The sequence below is a fragment of the Danio rerio genome, chromosome 21, assembly GCF_052040795.2.
Source record: "Danio rerio strain M-AB ecotype USA chromosome 21, GRCz13ab, whole genome shotgun sequence".
Lineage (NCBI taxonomy): Eukaryota > Metazoa > Chordata > Actinopteri > Cypriniformes > Danionidae > Danio > Danio rerio.
In genome coordinates this window covers 44,256,475-44,278,199 of record NC_141041.1, presented here as the reverse complement: position 1 = coordinate 44,278,199, position 21,725 = coordinate 44,256,475, and the positions used below count along the sequence as shown (strand labels likewise).

General features: G+C 38.0%; 1 protein-coding gene and 2 long non-coding RNA genes across 8 annotated transcripts in view; 2 read left to right on the top strand and 1 right to left on the bottom strand.

The window, feature by feature from the left end:
• mntb (MAX network transcriptional repressor b) overlaps positions 1-21,725 on the bottom strand; it is a 52,667-nt gene that overhangs the window by 15,577 nt on the left and 15,365 nt on the right. For 3 of the 6 annotated variants that reach the window (XR_015519619.1, XR_015519620.1, XM_087299872.1), the window contains exons 3-5: positions 11,586-11,645; positions 11,460-11,501; positions 11,036-11,147 (exon numbers count right to left, since the gene is read on the bottom strand). Coding sequence is in view for 2 of the 6 variants with exons in the window: in XM_087299872.1 (XP_087155998.1) it covers positions 11,036-11,147; positions 11,460-11,501; positions 11,586-11,645 (214 nt within the window). In the remaining 4 variants the exon portion in view is untranslated. 6 annotated transcript variants of the gene reach the window in all.
• LOC147832020 (uncharacterized) lies at positions 159-3,356 on the top strand. The gene is made up of 2 exons (XR_015520655.1): positions 159-1,977; positions 2,967-3,356. It is a non-coding gene; the product is annotated as an uncharacterized LOC147832020 (long non-coding RNA).
• On the top strand, positions 11,498-20,707 carry LOC147838955 (uncharacterized). The gene is made up of 3 exons (XR_015520595.1): positions 11,498-15,612; positions 17,753-18,242; positions 18,295-20,707. It is a non-coding gene; the product is annotated as an uncharacterized LOC147838955 (long non-coding RNA).

Below are 21,725 nucleotides of genomic sequence, written 5' to 3'. Positions count from 1 at the left end.
GTAAACAACAACATGGGCACAGAAATGGAAGCGTTGTTTGCACTGTTGTCTGTTTTAGGCGCCATTGTGCAGTTATTCATTTGTTACGACTTGACCTCGTCGTCTGTCCACAAAAATACCTCTCTTGCTTTCTTTGGCATCGCCTTTAATGTTCAACTGGCGTTTGTTGAACCAAATAACCAAATGCCGAGCGAGACGCATGCTTTCTGTTTATACTAGAACGCGCATGCCCAGAGTGCGCGAATGGTCACGTAATATACGTTTTTAGTGGCGTAGTGTGGACAGAGATATGTTCAGAGACACTAGGAGAAACGCTGGTGTGGAATGCGGACCGTTTTTGATCTAAAACGCCGTTTTAAAACTAAAACGCACTAGTGCAAACGGCCTTAGTCAGCATAAAACATGCTTTATTATAATTGTATAAGGAAAGTGTTGTTCCATACTTAAACTGAGTTTATTTCAGATGTACTAAATCCACAACTCTATCATTATAAAAGTATTTGATTGCATGACACGTTTCGGCTGAAATGATTGTATATATAATATTGGTGAACTATATTTTAGTTTACCAGGCATACATGTTTGTCATTGGCAGTAAACATTAACCAAAGAACAATAAAAGCAAGTTACATAAAGTAGTGTGCAGATCCTTCATAAGTGGGTCAAACAGCACTCTTAAATTTAACTAATCACATTTACTATAGATAAGTAAAATGCTTCCTATCTGACATGCAGATGACATGATTAAGCATTTACTACATTTAGCTCAAGTATAATACTTTAAAAACTTTAAAAACATATAAACATTCTAGCAAAGAAGGAGCCAATCACCGATCACTATAGAATGATGAGTCTGTGGGGGAGGGGCACGATTCTGACGCGTTTTTTTTTTACAGTTTCTGCAGCTTCATAGAAATGAACCCTCTGGGGTTGTTAAACACTGGAATCTTCAAAAAGCTTGAAAAGTCAAACACTTGAAAACGAAATGTTCTCTGATTTTGTAATCTGAATGAAATAAATGCAAGGTACAGTCTTGTCTCGGCAACCACAGAAGAACAGCGTGATTAGACGTGGCATTATTCAGAGGGGCATATTGTGTCATGCACAAGCTTTTAGTTCTTACGCTAGTTACACAGTTTAATTGGCAGGATGACAGCCGATCACATCTTACAGAAATGAATAAAAATGAGCTTGGTATCATGAACTCCATTTAATGTAGAATTTGATGTTTCTTTAGTCAAAAAAGTGAGAGCTGCACATGCTTATACAAGAAGTGTTTCAAAAATGGCCACCATGTTTTTTTTTATGTCTAATCGTGACATTAGCGTAAGCAGGTTTATTATTTCTAATGGGAGGAGTGTGGATCGCGAGCGCATATTGAGAGAGACGTCCTCGCATTTTTCAGGTGCACCTAGATAAAAACATGTATAATAAGTTTAAGTATCAAGTATCAAGTATAAAACTTTAAAAACTAAACTGAACTTTAACTCTGAAAACTGGACTGACATGGTTTCAATTTACCAGAACCTCTATGTTAAGCTGCTTCAAAGCAATCTATATTGTAAAAGCGCTACAGAAATAAAAATGAATTGAACTGAACTCTAAAGGGCACCTATGATGAAAATGCTCTTTTGTAAGCTGTTTTGACAGAACTGTGTGTAGGGATAGTGTCTACAGTCATACTGGAGTGATAGAAACACAATACGTCTCCTTTCTTAATGACCTGACGTTAAAATTTGATTCAAATCCCTCCCATTTTGAGGCCCACCGCAAGGTGACGTAGTAGTGCTGTTTCCCCGCCCACTGAATTGATCGTCAGACGCGTATTAACATGTCTGTAGTAACGCGTATAAACATATCAACAAGACAGGACATGCGCAGAGCAACTGGCATTTAAAGATCTGTTCATCATCAATCATAAAATTTTATTAGAATTAATAAAAATTAAAATTAAAATTTTTAAACGTTTTTAAAAGTGTACTGCGATTACAGCGATTTACTTCAGCTTTACTTCTTCACCACAGCCACGTGTCAGAACAATTATTGAAGAGGATGCTTTAATACTGGTTGGTGGACATTAAATCAGGTTTATTTGGTATATTAACGTAACAGATATCCACACAGCAGTGTATATTAACGTGTATCCTCTTACATTTGCCATGCAAAGATAGTGCATAGTTAAACATGCGTGAATTTAGTATCAACATTGTGTGTAACCCATCGCAGAAAGGCTTGAATTCACTCCACAACAAATACATAAAATAATCACTGGGAAAGTTCTTATTGTAGTATTTCTCACAAACGTTCCGTGAGATCTGCTTCCTTCATGTCTGTCTGATATCGGACACAGCTGAGGCAGAGACTGAGGCAAGCTCTCACATGCACGTGGGAACAGTGGGCGGGGAGAACTAACATTAAAGGCACAGAGCACCAAAACAGCTACAGTGTGTTCAGAGTAAAAAAAATACAACATTCTAAAGGCTGATTTATACTTCTGCGTCAAGCGCACGCGTATGCTACGGCACAGCCTACACGTTGACGCATAGCCCTACGCCGTGGCCGTCGCTGTCGAGCACTTCTCAAAAAATATAACTACACGTTGCAATGACGCGTATTGCAAGCTCTGTGATTGGTCGGCTTGGTAGCGCTGACGAGTCAGGGAGGGACCGAGAGCCGCGTGAGCCCGATGAAGCGATTGTTTACAAGTGTGGAGTCCAGTGAAGGAGCTCCTGATAGTAAGTTTTGTTTTGTGTTTACCTCATAGTTAAAGTTGTTGCACGTCCGCCGGTTCCTGCCTCAAAATGAGCGAGGATGAGCCACTTGTACATTCAGGAAGCGTTCAGAAAAAACAAAACAGCAGCGAAGAAACTCGTCACAAAGGAGCATTAACACCTCACTGCCAACTAGCGTTTCGGAAGTGTTAATGCAGACCAACAGAGACATCGCACAGAAGTATAAATGCACAGCTACGCGTGTTGCATGTGCTGTGGGTCACGCCGGTCACTTGACGCAGAAGTATAAACCAGGCTTAAAAGGAACAATAAATAATCTGCTGGCTGTTTTGAGCTGAAAGTCAACACATTCTGGAGTCACAAATGACTTGTCTTAAATATTAAAGAAGGGGTAAAATAGGTGCCCTTAAGCACTTAAGTGCTTTAAGTGTTGCCTTTTCACTCAGTTCCTAATAAATCATGAATGTTACTGAATTTACTTAAACTGTGCAAAAATAACATGTATTAGCTTCAGTAAACAATCTTAAAGTGTTTGTCTATATTCAGCAGTTGTGTGTCCTTTTCAGCTGTGTTAAGTGTTTAATAGTACTGTCACAGCAGACACCAAAATGCAAAGAAAAATGCTGAGTTGTATAGAATAAAAATTTGTAAAATATGAGATAAATATCATTATCAGTGGCTTTTAAAATGGGGAAAAGGTATTTTTATCAATTAATTGCTTTTTTATTGCTAATTTGTTTTTGCTAATGTCTTGTAAAAAACTATATAAAAAAATGAATCTTCCTCAAATTCCTAGAACATCTATGAAAACCTGGAGATAGATTTTTGAAGTTACACAGTCACAGGCTTTAAACACACACAAATGATAAATGGGTCCTGTTGGGTTATAGTCAAGTTTGCTTTGGTGCCTTCAAAAAATAACAGTTTGCCATAAACAGTTTGCTTCATCATCCTCTGAAAATCTACAGCCCTGATCCTCCTTATCATTCACTGTCATCAAAACAATAGCGAGGCAGAGATTGACATTGGGGGTTCAAGTATCACTGGATTTCAAATAAATAAAGGCAAGTTTGTTTCTGTGCTTTTAAATAAATCGTTTGCCAAAAAAATTCTTTTTTACATCCCACAAACCCACATCCACTGATATCGTGGTCAGCCACTCGACTGTTTCACACCACTGGGTGTAAAAGAGTCGAGAACTGTAATTTATCTGCACCCAGATCAGATTCGGCACCAAAATTTAGGCCAAATCCCAATTCTATTTTATATTCCAATGTACCTTTGATAATAAGGGTAAGGGCTAAGAAGTAGAATTGAAACTGGGCCTAAAGGGCGTCACACACCGGATGCGCCGCGACACGGCGTGCACATGACAGTTGAAAGTATCACACACCAGACGCGCCATTCGCATGGTATTTAAAAGGAAACTAATCAGATGGCACTGTGTTGCGCAACAGAAATATGAACAGTGTCCTGAGTCACGGCTCTTGTTCTCTCCAAGCTGGACTATTGCAACTCTATACTAGCCGGGCTTCAAACCTCTTCAACTGCTTCAGAACGCAGCAGCACGAGTGGTCTTTAATGAACCTAAAAGAGCACATGTCACTCTGCTACTCATCCGTTTGCACTGGCTGCCAGTTGCTGCTCGCATCAAATTCAAAGCTCTGATGTTTGCTTACAAAGCGACTTCTGGCTTTGCTCCTTCTTATCTGCTCTCCCTTCTGCAGATTTATGTGCCCTCCAGAAACTTGCGTTCTGTGAATGAACGTCACCTCGTGGTTCCATCCCTAAGAAGGAAGAAATCACTTTCCCGAACTCTCACATTCAATCTGCCCAGTTGGTGGAATGAACTCCCTAACTGCATCAGAACGGCAGAGTCACTCGCTGTCTTCATGAAACGACTAAAAACTCAACTATTTAGTCTCCACTTACCTTACTAATCTGCAATTGCCTCCCTGGCTCCACAGCTAACTGTACTACAAACAAAAAAATAATAAATGAAAATTACTAATGTTTTGCTTCTTACACTTTTCATACCTGAAACTTGCCTACAGCACTTGTTAATTGCTGCTCTTATAGTTGTGTAAATTGCTTCCTTGTACTCATTCGTAAGTCGCTTTGGATAAAAGTGTAAATGTAAAATGTGCAGCTATATTTTGCTTGTTTTGACACATTTAACATTTGTGGCAAAGAAATAATTATTTCTTTTTGGTGTCGCCAGAGATGAATTTAGTAAATTCTTAATTGTGAGCCCTAAAAAAAGTCATGTGAAATAAAAAGCTAATTGCATTGCGAAACAACCCATTTGCTCGTGCTCACTGAGCAAGCTCATACACAACACACACAAAAAGTGAAATGAATGAGGAGGCATGTGGACAACACAACATCTAAATCAAGTCATTTTAGCATGTCAAAGTCACATTTATTCATATAAAATATATTTTCCAAACAACAAAATTGTGGCTAGTGAAAATGGCGAGTGGCTAGTAATGTTGGAAATCTACTAGCCACAGTGGCTGGTGATCAAGTTAGTGTCAAGCCCTGCACACAAGTCTTTTTTCAGATTTTTTTATCGTTTGTTTTATCTTTATGTTTGCATTGTTTAGGTTTTTTTTTTACCAAAATCTCATTCAATTCCATGTCCACAGCTCCTTTAGAAATACTATTGCCCGGAAAAAAACATGACATGTTCAATACTTATTTCCCTCACTGTATATGAAACATTTAATTCAAAACTTAAGCATGACTTAAGCAAACTTAAGCAAAACTTAATGCAAAAAAAAGGCATTCATATATGAACACACATGAACACACATGACAGGATGTCTGTGCCAAAAACAGTGTGTTGATCAACATCTCCAGATGCTCCTTTAGGAGCCAGACCTAAATAATTATGTGCACCTCTGACTTTGGTCCAAAAAAAAAAAAAGAACCACAAACACAAAAGGTCACAAACTCAAACAATGAATCCTCACCTACATCAACAGAAACACAGCAAACGGCATGCATCACACATCCGTAATGAAGCAGCATTTGATGACGCACCGCCTCATTTGAACAGCATGTGTGGGTTTGGTTTGAAGGGAGGAGAGAGAAGGACTGGCCCAGAACAAAGCATTACATCAGCAGACTCGCGCTCTCCATGTGCTCATGCCTCACGTGGACACAGGAGCAGCGAAGAGACGGAGAGCAGCACTAGCAGCAGAGAGAGTAGCGTGCGAGCGGCAGCCCACATTCCCTCACTAGTGTTTATCGTGCCTTTATAACCATCGCCAGCTCCAGCTTTACAGCTCTCTGGAGCATATTAACTCAAAGGTGCACCGTTCATAAACAGGTCAAGCTTCTGCCCACGCTGCTGTGCTAATTGTCAGGGCTGGAAATGAAATGATCGACTGTGACCTTGGAGCTTCTACGTCAGCTGTACATATGACGGTGTTAAAGGGACAGTTCACCAATGGACTGGTTTGTTCAACAGAAAGAAACTGAAATAGGTTTGAGCTTGTGAAAGGTTTGATCCACTGGAGAATGAGTAAATGGGGAGTGCATTTTTAGTTTGTCAGTGTCAATAAGCCATCATAACCATTTTAGATTTTCACTGACAGAGATGATAACAAGCAAAAAAATTGTCATTTCAAGGATCTAAATAATTTCATTTACTGTTGTTTTTTCTATATACTTAAGGCTGAGCTGATGTTTGCATTATAACACTCTTTAATAAGTCAGGGTTGAAGCAGTGGCGCAGTAGGTAGTGCTGTCGCCTCACAGCAAGAAAGTCGCCGAGTCGCTGGTTCGAGCCTCGGCTCAGTTGGCGTTTGCATGTGTGGAGTTTGCGAGAAGTACCCGGATGACTTACTACTTCCGGCGAAATTCTGGAGTGCGCATCTCATGCATGCTGCGCTATCCCATGATGCCCCGTGAGCGAATTCATGAATAGGAGTGAAGCGACGCAAATTACGCAGGTAGGTCACGTGACCAAGACAAAAGGGCGGATGTAGTACGTCCGAATTCCATTCATACTTTCACATTCATACTGTATAGAACGTACTTTTCTAACGGCCGAGTAGTACGTTTAAATTCAAATGCAGCACCTACTGAGTAGTAGGCGGATTCGGACGCAGCCTATGTGTTGAAAGCACTGCTATTCACGTATACAATAGATTTAGGAATAGAAATGAGGGTGAAACATTAAAAAGTTAAAAAAGGACACCCTTTTAAACTAAATCTATCGATGTCCAAAAAGAAACACAAAGATTAATACTGTGATCGAATGAAACGCTGACCTACATTTTTACTAAATAATTCATTTACAACAAAGACATTAAAATAAATCATCCTCTCAAGTTTCTAGACTTTCAGCGTGAGAAGTTCATGAAAATCCAGATGGATCAAGAAACAGCCAATTGGGCAAAAAAGACAGCACTTTTTGGTAGGAAAAGAAGCGGGACGAGGGTAAGGAAAAGATATAATGAGCCCACATGGAGAAGAATTGGACCTGCGATGTTTTGGCAGAAGCAGATGACACCATTCTGCCAGTGGAGTATGTGTTGAGAAGTGGATGTGGGGAAAAAACGACTACAATTCTCCATCTTGTGACCCCAACCTATTTTCCACTCTTATTTCACAGTTCAATATGGCTTAGGATTAAACTATATTGCAATTTTTATGGCCCTATGTGTTTGCTGGTTTTAGCATGTTCAGCTTGTTATATAGGTCAAAGGAAACACGTTCACAATCAAAACTCCATCCGCACATTCAATCATTAACTTTTACACACTGACATAACAGTCCATACCGGCTGGCCTATAAATGGAATAAGACTGTACGTGTCTCTAGGCGAAACACATAAAAACATGCCTCTATCACCACACATCTAATACCAAAACAAATATACAGCGCTGTGCTAAGGTCTTAGGACAACATCAGCATGATTGCCTATGAATTCTGCATGGCGCTGTAAATATTTATCCCTATTTAATTGTAAGTCTGACCAAAAATTCAATATTCGATACCATTACCTGGTTTTTGTTACTAAATACAGTATCAAAGCAAAGCACAAAAAAACATGCTAGTCCAACACGCTACACTAACTGACAAAAGTCTTGTCGCCCATCCAAATTTTAGGAGCACCAAATAATAATTTCTAGTTAATTATTTGGTGTCTGAAGTGGCTTATATGAAAGTCAAAGGCCTCTAGATTATGCTTATTTTACCAAAATAAAAGTTGATCATGCCTTGATTTTTAATTATTTCATTAGGACAGTAAGGTCTGACTTTGCTTAGACAAAAGTCGTGTCACTTATCAGAAATAATGTACAGTATAGAATCTAAAGTCATGGTGCAGTGGAAAAATAATGAATATTGTGTATGACTTCCATGAGCTCCCATGGCAAAGAAAGCGTTCTCGCAGGACTCCCACAGTTTATCAAGATTCTTTAGATTCACCTTCAATGCCTCCTTCTTCATCCTACCCCATACATGCTCAATAATGTTCTTGTCTGGTGACTGGGCTGGCCAATCATGACCTTTGCTTTCAGGAACTTTGATGTGGAGGCTGAAGTATGAGGAGCGCTATCCTGCTGAAGGATTTGCCCTCTCCTGTGCTTTGTAATGTAATGGGCAGCACAAATGTCTCGATACCTCAGGCTGTTGATGTTACCATCCAATCTGCAGATCTCTCGTATACCCCCATACTGAACGTAAACCCAAACCATGATTTTTCCCTCACCAGACTTGACTGATTTCTCTGAGAATATTGGGTCCATGCGGGATCCAATAGCTCCAATAACTGCAGTATTTGTGATAATTGGGATGCAGTTCAACAGATGATTAATCTGAAAAAATTCTACCTTCTGCCACTGTTTTCCAAAAGAAATCAAATTTTTATTTGTTGCTCTTACAACTGGGATCTATGAGAAAACTTTTGTCAGGTAGTGTATTTTTATTAAGAAAGTTAACAAAGTTATTAGAAATAATTATAGAGAGAAAATAAAAAACATATTTTAAGTTGTGGTAAAGTTCTTTTCCAGAACAAGATAAAAAGATGAAGTACAGTTGAAATCAGAATGAATAAACCCCATTTCAAATGTTTTTCTTTTTTTTAAATATTTCCTAAATGATGTTTAACAGAGCAAGGAAATTTTCACAGTATGTCTGATAATATTTTTTTTCTTCTGGAAAAAGTCTTATTTGTTTTATTTAGGCTAGAATAAAAGCAGTTTTTATTTTTTAATAACCACTTAAAGGTATTAGACCCCTTAAGCAATATTTTTTTGATAGTCTACAGAGCAAGCCATCATTATACAATAACTTGCCTAATTACCCTAACCTGCCTAGTTAACCTAATTAAACCTTTAAGCTGTATAGAAGTGTCTTAAAAAATATCTAGTAAAATATTATATACTGTCATCACGGCAAAGAGACAAGACATTAGTTATTAGAAACGAGTTATTACAACTATTATGCTTAGAAATGTGTTGAAAAAAAATCTTCTCTCTGTTAAACAGAAATTGGGGAAAAAATGAACAGGGAGCTAATAATTCTGATTGTAGTGCAGAATTACTTAAAAAAAACTGTTAAAACTGCACTTTAAATACAACATAGGCCTAAACATCTAGTATCTGGTTCAAGACGCAAGTCAAGAGAAATTTAAATTGATTATTTAAACTGGAACTACATCTCTCATTTGATCCCCAAAAACGTCAATATTTAGTATGAAAACAAAGGGGGCTTTGCATAGTACATTTTAATGATAATTTGGATTTTACAATGTAAATATTGTTAAAAAAGTATTCCTATCATAGTGGGAACAGTATTCCTATCATAGTGGGATTTCAACTTTATTATGACACCTTACAAAATTTTCAATGCTACAGGGAAAGGCCACAATCAATTTCAAATTTAATCTAAAGTTTAAAACAAACAAATGAGGTGGTCTTTTTGTTATAATAACCAGGCCCGGATTGTCTAATCAGGAGGATCGGGAGAATTCCCGGTGGGCCGGTCTGTTTTTTGGCCGCGAGGGCCGGTGTCCCTAGCTGCTTGCACTCTCAGCAGTCACACTTTTTTCTTCTATTTATTTATTTGACCAAAACTTCACTCTTTTTATTCATTATTTTGCCGCAGTGCCGCTCTTTTTTTATTTATTTTCTCGCAGCCCCGTAAGAAAAATGCAGCCTGCAGGTTAACTAACGTTAATGATGATGATGTAATGCAACTATCGACACCAAACAGCGGCACCTTCAAGAATAATTCAATAAAATGAATATTACACTTGCTCAATGAAAATTAAATGATTCACAACATTAATAAATCTGACATAACTTGATCAGAAATCTAAAAATGTGAGAAAAAGATTGAGCCATCAAAAGAAAGTAGTGCTGTGTCTTAGGGGTCGCAAGTCATTAGTTATTTTTTACTCTCATTGTAATAGTGCCATTGTGGTCCAGTGGTAAGCACGTTGCGTTTCAGTGACGTGGACCCATGTTCGAATCTCCCCTGAAATTTTTTTTTTTTTTCATTTTTATTGTTAAGACATAAAATACTGTTAGGGCTGTTGAACATTTGAATTTCTAAAGCAGCAGTTTTCTTGAAAAAGACGTGATAGTGCCATTGGAAACTGAATTGGAATCAGTCGTGAACTGAGGTGAGCCGGTCTGGCTTAAACTCCAGGGCTGAAAATGAGTCCCACTCCAGCCCTGATAATAACAATTGCCATTTTAGAAAAGCAAACAACAACAACATAATAATAATAATATTAAGAAAGAAATGTATTAAATTATGATACAGATGCAAAAATCAGAATTACACCGGGAATTTTATGCTATTTGTAAAAGTCCTTAAGCATGGCTCTACATGTCGTATCTGTAATGGATTAAGATTTTCATTCAATTAAGGGTGATTTAGTTAAGTATTTATAATTATATGCTTCATTAGACCTTAATTTTTGGGATTATTTTAAGGTAAAATCATTAATTATGTAGGACACCAAAAAAGGGTGTCATCTTGTTGCTTTCTCGTTGTGTTTAAGTCTTACAGAAAACTATGCTTGTGTTGTAGATTACTTCAAAACTGTCAAAAGTAGAATGTTGGACTAGCAGTAATGCCCCGTTTGCTCGGAAAAGATAAAAACGTTTTAACCGTAAATTCTAACAAGGAAAGTCAAGATTGTAGGGAAAACCATTCTGTTAACAGCCCTAAATGGTCCTGAAGCAAAATATGTTCATCATCATATAATTTCTCCTTCAACCAGATGCCCATAGAAGCCTTGTTGTAAAGCACACATGCTCGTGTCATCTCTGCCCTACCTGGATGTAGCGGAGGGCACTTCTCAGGACACTCAGATTGGAGGTTTTCTTTTCATCCACATTAGGAACGTTCCTCTTGAGGGTCTCAAAACACTCTTTCAGATGTGCTCGTCTGGGACAGACAGAAAAAAACACTGATTGTTCTTTTTCTCAGCAAATGAGAGTTTTAACATGTTTGCTATTGAAGAACCAGCTGTAAAATGTCAACAGGATATTGTTTTGTAACATCTTATTTGCTACTATGGTTACTAGCAGGGCCTCTGAGCCAATAAAAACAAAATTGCGAAGCGAGGAAGGGTTAATGTGCTTGTGATCAGTCCTGCAGGTAAACGACTGACATTAAATAAACTGAGTTCATATACGCTGCTTCTGTTTGTCGTAATAAACAAGCAGGACAAAAACACACAAACAGAAGTTTACCCACCTGTTCTTTTCCAGCTTGTTATGAACTTCTCGAGTTCCGGCTCTGCAGGAAAGATATTGCACATTGTTTATAGACTGCATGTAAACGTTTATAAATCAATCGAGATATTTCATATGAGTCACTTGCATGTGTGTAGGAAGTTCACAGTAAAAAGTGGTCCACGAGTCTCCTGAATCCGAATGGTAACTTTAATGAACAACAAAGCAAAACATCACTGAAAATTAGGGGCGCAGCACTACATTGATTTGCAAGAGATAAAATACATCTAGACTGGTGTGTTCTCGCCGAATAAACCCCCACTGATTATTCAAGACTGAAGGGCTTTATTCTGTGAAAACAACTGCCTAGATGTAAATTAGCCATTTATTACACAGCTACTTGACACAAAATTAAACAGTTAGAAAACACTAATCTGAGCTGTAAACATTTATTCGCTCTTTTATTAAACGTAGACAGAAAAATGGCTGAATGGAGAATACACTAACCTATGGACAGTCACAAGATGATGCTAAACAGTCGAGAATAGCAGAGTGAAAATAAGCATGCAAATGTATTTGAACACACTCATTATCTGGCAAGATAATTTGTAGTCTGTGTATGAGCCTGTGCTATTAACGTAATTGCTGGTTATGGGAATACCATTTTACGAAATGTTGTGATACACAATCACAATCAAGTACTTCAAAGTGCCGCATAATATAAATCAATACAACTACTGCTCCACTACTGCCAGCCACATAGCGCTTCAAGTAGCGTTAGAGAACGTGCACAGAGATCATTTTTGCTCACGTTTATTGTTGACGCTTAACATGTAAATAAACAAAGGCCACAGATGCGCAAAACAGCGGGCGTAAAAGTGTCATTGTTATAAAAACGCCTTGGGGTAATTGGTTTGATGCGCTGTGTTAAAAATTGGTCAACTAATGAGATTTGAGTGTTTGTTCGCGTGTCTTAAGCAGCTGAAGTTGCTGTAAAACACGAATTGGTGGCGCTCACGCGCAAAACAGTCTAGCAGATAACACAAGAATTGCAGATCAAATAGAATTTGATGAGTTTCATTTCACTTCATTTTATTGCACGTGACTTTTTCAAATAAACGTTTGACCAGGGGCCTCATGTATCAACTCTGCGTACGCACAAAAACTTTGCGTATCCCAGGTTTCGCGCTAACGTTTAGATTTACTAACGATGAAATTAATGTGAGAATGTTCTTTGGTCCACGCCAACTTCACGCCTGGCGTACGTGTACTTCTTGTGTGTGTTTGTTTTATTTCCATTGGCGACTCCTAGTGGCGGTTGTGTTAAATTGCATACTACAAATGGGACGAGATTATCTGCATGTCTAGCAAGTATATAAGGTTTCCATACCATATAGTTGACCAGCCAAACATTAAAGCGCAACTTGCAGCGGTCGCCGTTTTTCCCAATGAATTCGGAGTGATCGCCTACAAGCACATTGCTATAAGGGTGCCATCTGAAGACGAATTTGCATACGTGAATCAGAATCATTTCCATTTAATAAATCTGCAAATAATATGTGATGCTCAAATGCGCTTAACATAATACACACACTTATTAATAATTCCTACTTGTGTTCCTCGTGATGAAGAGTAGGCAAAATCTGATATGTAGTGGGGGAAAGAAGAATGAGTTCATCAGATGCTGCATTCGAACCGGGATCAGGAATGATAGTGTCAAAACATGATGTCATGCGCGTTACGAGCTACGCCACTCACGCTGGTGATGTCCGCCCTATTAAGCTTTGTTGTCTCTGTCGATCAAACGGGCAGAAATCACTCAATTAGCTCATTTCAATGACAAACTTGCAAATAACACCGTTTTTCTCCGGTCTACCTCCGATAGGAGCACTTCCAATTCACACTCTGTTCAAAGTTTCTCTTTTTGCTTGCTTTTGCCGTTGTTTTTTCGTTTGGTTTTGCCAAAGTAGAGTCATTAGCATATTCATACGGGGGAGGAGGCAGGGAGGGGTTTTGCGCTCGTGCACGTGCGCTCAGTTTCACGTTTATTCGGATGTACAAAGAGAATATGCGAGGGATTCTGCGTACGCAGTGTTTCATACATCAGAATATTTTACTGCATACACACATTTACAGCTTTGTGCGTACGCAATATTTTAGTTTGAATTTAACGCAAGTCTTCGTACATGAGGCCCCAGGTGTTTTTATGCTGTATAGGAGGAGGGTAAACAAGTGGAAAAGCTTACTTTATAAATACTTGAGGAAAACCATGAGGGTTACATCACTTCTGTGACAGTGAGTGTCAGAAATGTAGGGTTGTGTAGCGCCGCCTTGTGTACCGGGGGTTTTCTGTCTTTCATTAAGTACCATCTAACGCCAGAGAGTGGTTTTGCACGTTCACTCAAAAATCATCCCGGTGTGCATGAGCCTTTAGTCTGCACATTTTTGTCAGTGCACAAATTCCCAAATGTAACAACACAGTAGTGTAGCAGCGCAAAACATAAAGGATTTCTATTGTCTGAGAAGATGGATTTGAACATGTTTCAATTTGTACATATTTTGATAGAAAAAATTAACAAAAACGTGTAAATGGACAACGTGTAAACATTGTAAATACCAGTTAAAAAATGCAGGAAACGTCCACAACTATACAGGACCTTAAATTTGGTTGGTTCCTGATGAGGATTTGCACATTATATTACATTATTGTTTTCATTTATTGATTTTGTTTATTTAAAAAAGCTAAATTTGTGGTTTAATGTTGATGTTTTTTATTTTGTTTGTCATTTATGAATGTATACAAAGTCAATTTGTTTGTGTAGAATGTGTCTTGAGTTTACCACTGAATCACTGTGCAATGATTAAACTGAACTGTACTGAAGAACTTCATGTTGCTTCACAACTTTTTGCCATTTGTTCCTCAATTTGAATTTAGTTGACGACAATAATCAGCTTTAGTTGGTTGCCACAGCAATTTTGCAAAGAAAGTTACATTAAATTTCCAAATGCGTACAATAAGCAATGCAGATGTGAAGATGAGTTTACATCATTTATATATACAACGTTTACTGTGAACAAGACACTGAAAACAGCAGACCATGAGAAGGAAATCATCACACTTCACACCTTTTAATTGGTGACAAGAATCAGCATTGCAAATTTTATTGACACTGACAAACCAACCACAACACATTTTCATGATCCTTTGACTTTCAGAGAGCTTTCACACTTAGTTTAATTGACCATTCGCTATGCCAGACCCAAAAACCACCATCCACCAATCGTGGCTTAGCTACCGTAGCTACGCTATTTTTTTTTTTTTTCGCTCGATATGAGCACTGCTCCGTTTAAGCCCTTGCCATAGTAGTCATACTAATAGCAATCATATTTCCATCTGTTTCAAGCTACAAATATTTGAAATTACTATAATAGATTTGTTTTTCTCCTACGTGCCCAGCGACATTTAAATAAGTGGGCGTGAGAAACTTGCATGCAGAGGAGATGAACCCGAGCAACACACTACACTGAGGGAAACGCTGAGAGCTTGTCAAAAACAGTATTGTGTTTACTAGGGATGCTCATTTCAGTTAATTTTGCTAACTGACAACCGCCGCTCATTAATCGGTTATTAACGGTTAACTGGTTAGATTACTATTAATTTTATATTAAACAAATTGACGTGTCTATTTTGTGTCCGACACATTAAATATTGCATTTTAAAATACTGATTTATTTTTATATGCTAGCATATTAATAATAGAACATAACAACAGAGCATTTTCACGCACCTGCAGTGTTTAGCACAGAAGAGCAGAATAAACTAAATAAAATGAATTAAATAAATAGGACTGCCCTAAATTATTTTCACTTAAATAATTAATTTTTATTACAAAACGAAAATACTGACTGATTCTTTTTAATAACCGGCATATGCTGTTTTTTCCCAATGATATGTTTTTTTCTTCCGTCAAATAAAAATCGCAGACTTCCTCAAATCGCTCACTCCATGGAAAATATGAATTTATTTAATGCCCCGCTGTTATTATTATAAATCACAAAACCTTTTTACATTTTTAATAGAAATCATTATTTTAAAGAATATGTCTTGATATATGGTTTCCTCTCTCTCCCTCGCGGTTCAAGTGCGCGCTGCGTGATGAAAAGACAACGACAACGTGCGCATCAAGTGTGCCGCAAGCCTGCGTTTGAGTGAAGGTCTCGGCCGTTAGATCGCCCCCTGGGGGCTGGCTGCAGTACAAGTCATAAAGCCCGCCTCCTCCGTGTTAATGAAGGAGACTTGAGCCCAAATAAAAAAATTAATTACACTTGCAATAAAATGTCCCGAAAGATGGTTCTGGTCGATTAAGGCACTGATTATTGTGCTGAAATAGGTCCAGATCCTCATTTTTGTAAACAGTTTGTTTTTAGCAGTAATTTAATGCTGGGCGTGTCATCGTGATTAACAGCTGTGATTGACAGTTTCTCAAAGCGCGGCGTCTGAGCTTCGGTAGAAGACTGAACTGTTATTACTCGATTTCTGTGATATTTTACTATGACAAAATGAGTTCAGCAGTAAACTACAGTTTCTGACATACATGATCTGGTGGAACACTGTTTATTCGCTAAGGTCAGGGCTTTTTTCGGGCTTTATTAGTTTGCTAATACACGCCTAGCCACCCAGATAGCAAAATACACTGGGGCCAGTTCTTGCCTGCCGGAGACTTACCCCTCAGACTGACTACCTCTGCTGGACCTACTCCGGATGCCTGGACTCACTGCCCGATTCCAGCCTGAGTCAATTGAGCCAGATGCGGCGGCCGAGCGAGCAGGCGCTGCCGCATGCGAGCCGGAATCAGCCCGCGACGCCGCGACTAGGTTATGCGCTGATGCCCGGAGCTGGCGCGATTGAATCTTCATTATATAAAACCCTCACATTTGTTAACGTTATTACACCCATTTTTGTTGATATAACAACAAACGCATGCTACTATGTGAACGCAAAGTGTATCACTGAGTTTAACCTTTGAATAAAGATGCAAACAGCATAGCAATTATTTAAATAAAGGACAAAATAAATAACAATAAACCTGTATCGACAAGTATTAAATAATAATAATAATAAATACGAAAATGACAATAAAACTGCACAATAAAATAAACCCATTTAAGTACGGGGTATACAGGAGATCGTTAGCAGTAATTCTCTTTGTGTTTAAATAATAATCTCCACGTTGACCTCCTGTAAGGTTATTTGAACTTGCTTTATAGGACGTCTCTGCATTTTAAGTTTTGGCATGTTATTAAGTGATCTACTGAATTTGCTGTTATAAATCATTATAAGGTTCTTGAAATCGAATCTTATATAACCTAATAGAGCTGTAAATGTTAGATATTATTTATTTACATCATTTACTGTTGGCGTTTTATTTGAACACTCCAGCTAACATTAAAATGAATGTAAATTCCTCGTTGCCAGATATAATGAAGGCATCGAATAAACCAAATGAAAACGGAGGCAAAAAAATTAAATAAATAAACAATTCAAGCGAAAATGAATAAACAATATACTAGTGATGTTACAGCAGATAGACGTTGTATTAATAGTGCAAAGTTTTTTTTGCACAAATTGACAAATTGCAGGGTTGGGATGTGTAAATATCCTGTTGATATTTAGTAATCTTGCTGTATTTATCTTCTAAACGCACGATTGTTCCCGCATGGTAAATCGTTATGGTGTGTAGGCTATATTTTGGGTTCTGTTGATGCTAATAAAAATAAAAACCTTTCCTATAATGTATGTGTTGTTTATATGTTATTGTTCATATTTTACAAGTGTTATTTCTACCCCTATGAAGATAACAAATACCAACAACAAATATAACAATAAGAGAATATTATTTGTGCTCATATTCAGGCTAGAGTGTATAAAAGATCGTTTATTTCTGCAGTCCACCATGTATTGCTTTTATTAAAGTTTAACAGCTTACATCACACCGTTTTTAAACCGTATATTATTGTGTTTTTTTAATGTAAGTGCTTCTATTTACATCAGTGAGCGTTTGTTATAGTGCAGACACCGGCAGTCGAGTGAGAAGTTCGGGGGGCGTGGTTGATTTTACATAAAGCGTTTGGTTGGAAGCTCGACTCTGCTCATTATCGCGGCTCCTCCTCTGGCTCCATCAGACAGTCCTTCTGCGCATGTCTGGCTCCAATTTCAGCAGTCTTTTGCGACAGTTTGTGCCCGTCAAGCAGGCGTTTTGCCCTCAAGGCGTTCAATGGCAAAAGGGGCTGTCGCGTCGTCCATATTTTTTACAGTCATTGGTGCGCATATGTTGACTTTTTGTAAACAGTTTTGTTGTTTAAATATGATATTGCATTAATGTGCATACATGCTTAATAAGCTGTAAAATAAAAGGTAAAGCCTATTTGTTGCGTTTATGACGCAGATCCAGGTCAACATCAGCGCTGGTTTGGCATCAACACGTCTGTTAAACAGCAATATTCTTCTTTCATTTTGCTTCTTTGGCAAATGTGTCTGTAGGCACGGGTTATACGTTATCGTCCCGCAAGTTAAGCATGTCTTGCAGTTGAACAAGGGGCCGAAAATAAGGCGCATCTCACTGCCTTTATGTTGATAAGGAAAAAAAAAAGAGAAGAGAAGCGCGGTCCTCTTATGAAACAACTGAATCAGCTGGGTATCGATTGTGCAAAAGTGTTGCTGTCTCTGTTGTTACAATTGTAATATTTAATACTATTGTGATATTCAAGATTTGTACATTCATACTGCTCTGGATAACTTAAAACAGCGATTAGACCTTCAGAGCGGTGTTAATGCGTCCTGAAGTAAAGCGAAACAGCTATAAACTCCAGCAAGATAGAGTGATTATATACAGAGTCATATACCTTTATCTATAAATAAAGTATAACTATAGAAACTGTGTTCATCTTAACTGAAAGCTTCTGCGTGTTTGCTGGCCTCACGTATCGCGCACCTGTCAGTCAGTCAGTCAGCACGTAACGCCAAAGGGTTAAACAGATAGCGCACAGCACTATACGGTTACAGAGAAGCTTGCGCTGTTATGATTCACATACCTTTTAATACGTTTTGGTGCGATTTTAATCCGCTAGTAAAAACAACAACAATGACTGAATGATTTGAAAGGGTAATGTAGCCGTGGCGGGATGCATTTTGGTCCCCACCATGGAAGAATGAATGTAGCGGAAACCATGCTCTTTAAAAGTTCTCTGTAGTTGTCTTGACAACACAAACTGCTGCTCTGGGATGAGTCGCGTGCAAAAGATGCCCCTCTTAACGCAAAGGCGCATTCAATCAGCCTCTTATGCAGCCAAACTAAAAATATATAAAATAATATTTGTAATCGTTTAACTGATAGCATTAATCGGGTACAAACGCACCCTTTCGGTTAACGGTTAATCGATTATTTTGAGCATCCCTAGTGTTTACATATTTACATTTTCCAATTTAAGTAGTTTTCCTGTTATGCAAGTGGCATTTACTTTAAACCCATAAACAAATGTTCACTGAGGAAGGTTTATAGTAAGGTTTTTTCCACAAAACTGTGAAATGTGACTGGTGTTTTTAGGGTTTAGCACCCAGTGGTTGAACTAAGTACTGCACTGCTATTTCAAAACACGTTTTCTTTTGCGCTGCGGATTGTTAGATAATGGAGTTAGCTGCTCAGCTAAGGTTTAAGTTTGTAAAACATATACTTTTAGTTTAATTAAAAACCACCTTGTGTGAATTTTTAGAACTCTGAATCTGTGTCTCAATTTTTTATATTCATGTGGCCTTCAAGACTGAACTGAAATGCAGTGTGTCGTCCACCAAGGCAACCCAGTGTGCTAAAATATAATTGGTTCACCGGCAGTGGGCTGGTTATAGAGACCAAAACAAAGAAAGACGTTCTGACACAGAAAGCACATTTTCAAAGGAGAATAACTGACTTCAGCATTGTATTTCAGATAAACAAATATATTCACTCCCATGTTCTTTAATATCTTTTTGTATTTTAATAAAACATTATTGTATTTCTATGATTTAGAAGAGTTGAAAACATACATGCATACAGCCATACCATCCATCCAAATTCATACATTATTTATTACTTGAATCTAGGTCCACATAAAAGAAAAAGATAAAAGAAAATCTAAAAGAAAATAAGGTAAAGTCCTTTTCATGTCTGATGTATTTACATATACCTACGAAGTAAAGGTTTATAATTATATAAAGCCTTTCTGTTGATTTTCAGGAATAACTAGCATACCTACAGTATTATCATGAAATGTGTCATTACAAAATTAAAATGAAAGAGAATTGATCATCCTGCTCACTCCTGTCTTTATTGCTTTTGTAATATCTTAGTCACAAATTAGTTAATTAATTTGAATTAAATTAAATTTTAGGTTTTCCATGAGGGTGTGTAAAAGGTGACATCAAGAATGACAGCGTTTGCAGTGTTATTTCACATCATGGGTCAGCGTTCAGGACAGCAGCCTAGTTTTAAAAATTGCAATCTAACAAAACAGCCAAAACCATTGCATTGGGTTATGATTGCAGACACTGGGTTATGATTACAGTCTGTCCCACAATTTAATCTCAGTTGATTTGAACACTTTATCGCTTTCTTGTAGGGCCTCGCCATCGAAAAAAAAAAAACTGAAATCAAAATATGGCTTTGTGCTTTTACATGCATTTATTTTTTACACGCGAGCAGCACTTTATTTGCTCATGTTTTCGAGGTCTCGGAGAGGCTTAGTTTGCAGTAAATGCCTCTCCACATAAACTCTGAATCTGTAGGTTTAGGTCACTTAAACATCCATTTAGACATTCAACACACACCCACATTCATGACACAATGGCCCATAAACCAACTAGATATTGCAGTTTCTCTGAGCAATTGTAGTCAGTCTAATTAAGAAATTAAATTATTTCCCCTTATTTGATCTTAATTCTGAAGTTTTAATAATTCTGATGTTTTTTTTTCTCTCTTTTTAAAGGGCACCTATGGTGAAAAATCTATTTTTCAAGCTGTTTGGACAGACATGTGTGTAATGCTGGGTTCACACCAGACGCGGAACGCGTGTCAAGCGCGAGTGATTTACATGTTAAGTCAATGCAAACGCGCGTCATAGACATCCTGCGGCACGATACGCGCGAATGACGCAAATTGCGCGAATACCGCGGGGTGAATTGAGCGCTTTGCGCGTTTGATGCGCTTAACAAGCGTTTCACGCGAATCTCTTGAGTTCTAAAATCTGAACTTCAGCGTACATTCGCGCCGCGTTAACCAATCAGAAGCTTGCTCTTGTGGGGGCGTGATTGTGACGTAGAACCTGTTGTCGGTGTTCCGAGGGAAATCCTCCAGCCTTCACCGACAACAGTTCATCAAACTCGGCTTGGCTCAGTCAGAAGCACCATTGAAAGCCTCCGTCATCCAGGTTAAGTTTCTGGAGGAGTTTATGAGCTCGCAGAGCTGGATGCACCTCTGAAAGGATGTAGTGGACTAAGACACGACCCTAAACGTATCTTCGCTGTTTTTCAGTCTTCATAAAGCACATAAACACTGTTATTTTCTTCATAAAATCCATGTTAGCCATTTAGCTATGAAGCTAGAGTCTTCGGGCAGACAGAAGCCCTGCCCATCACGCAAATCCGCGTCTGTTCTGATGTGAATTTGACACGCGAATGAAGCAGGGTTTGACGGGCGAATGAAGCCGAACTCAAATGTTCACGCGGCTATTTACGAACAAATAGCGTGATTTATCCGCGCGTTCCGCATCTGGTGTGAACACAGCATAAGTATAGTGCATAGACCTTCATATTGGGGTGATATAAACACAACCAGTGTTTTTTATTTTTATTTATTTTTTAATTTTTTTAACAACTTAAAAACGGTGGACAAATTGGAGCGGTTTTTAGAGCGACCACAACTTGACGCAGGAGTGCGGTCCCCCCGCCCACCAATATTGATTGACAGGCCCATTGATTGACCTCCCCATATCCTCAGTTTGTTGATTCACGTCCGCCATTATCAGCGCGAGCCATTTTTCAATAAATAACTATTATATCTGATGTTATAATATTATCATTGTTAATTGACTAATCTCCATTTATATTTTAGTTCATTATTATGTTTATTTTTGTTTATAAGCATTACTAGTAACATTAGTAGTATTTGTGATATTATTATTATTATTATTATTATTATCATTACTACTATTATTGTTTTTTATCATTATAATAAAGGAAGGTGAGCACAGCAAATAT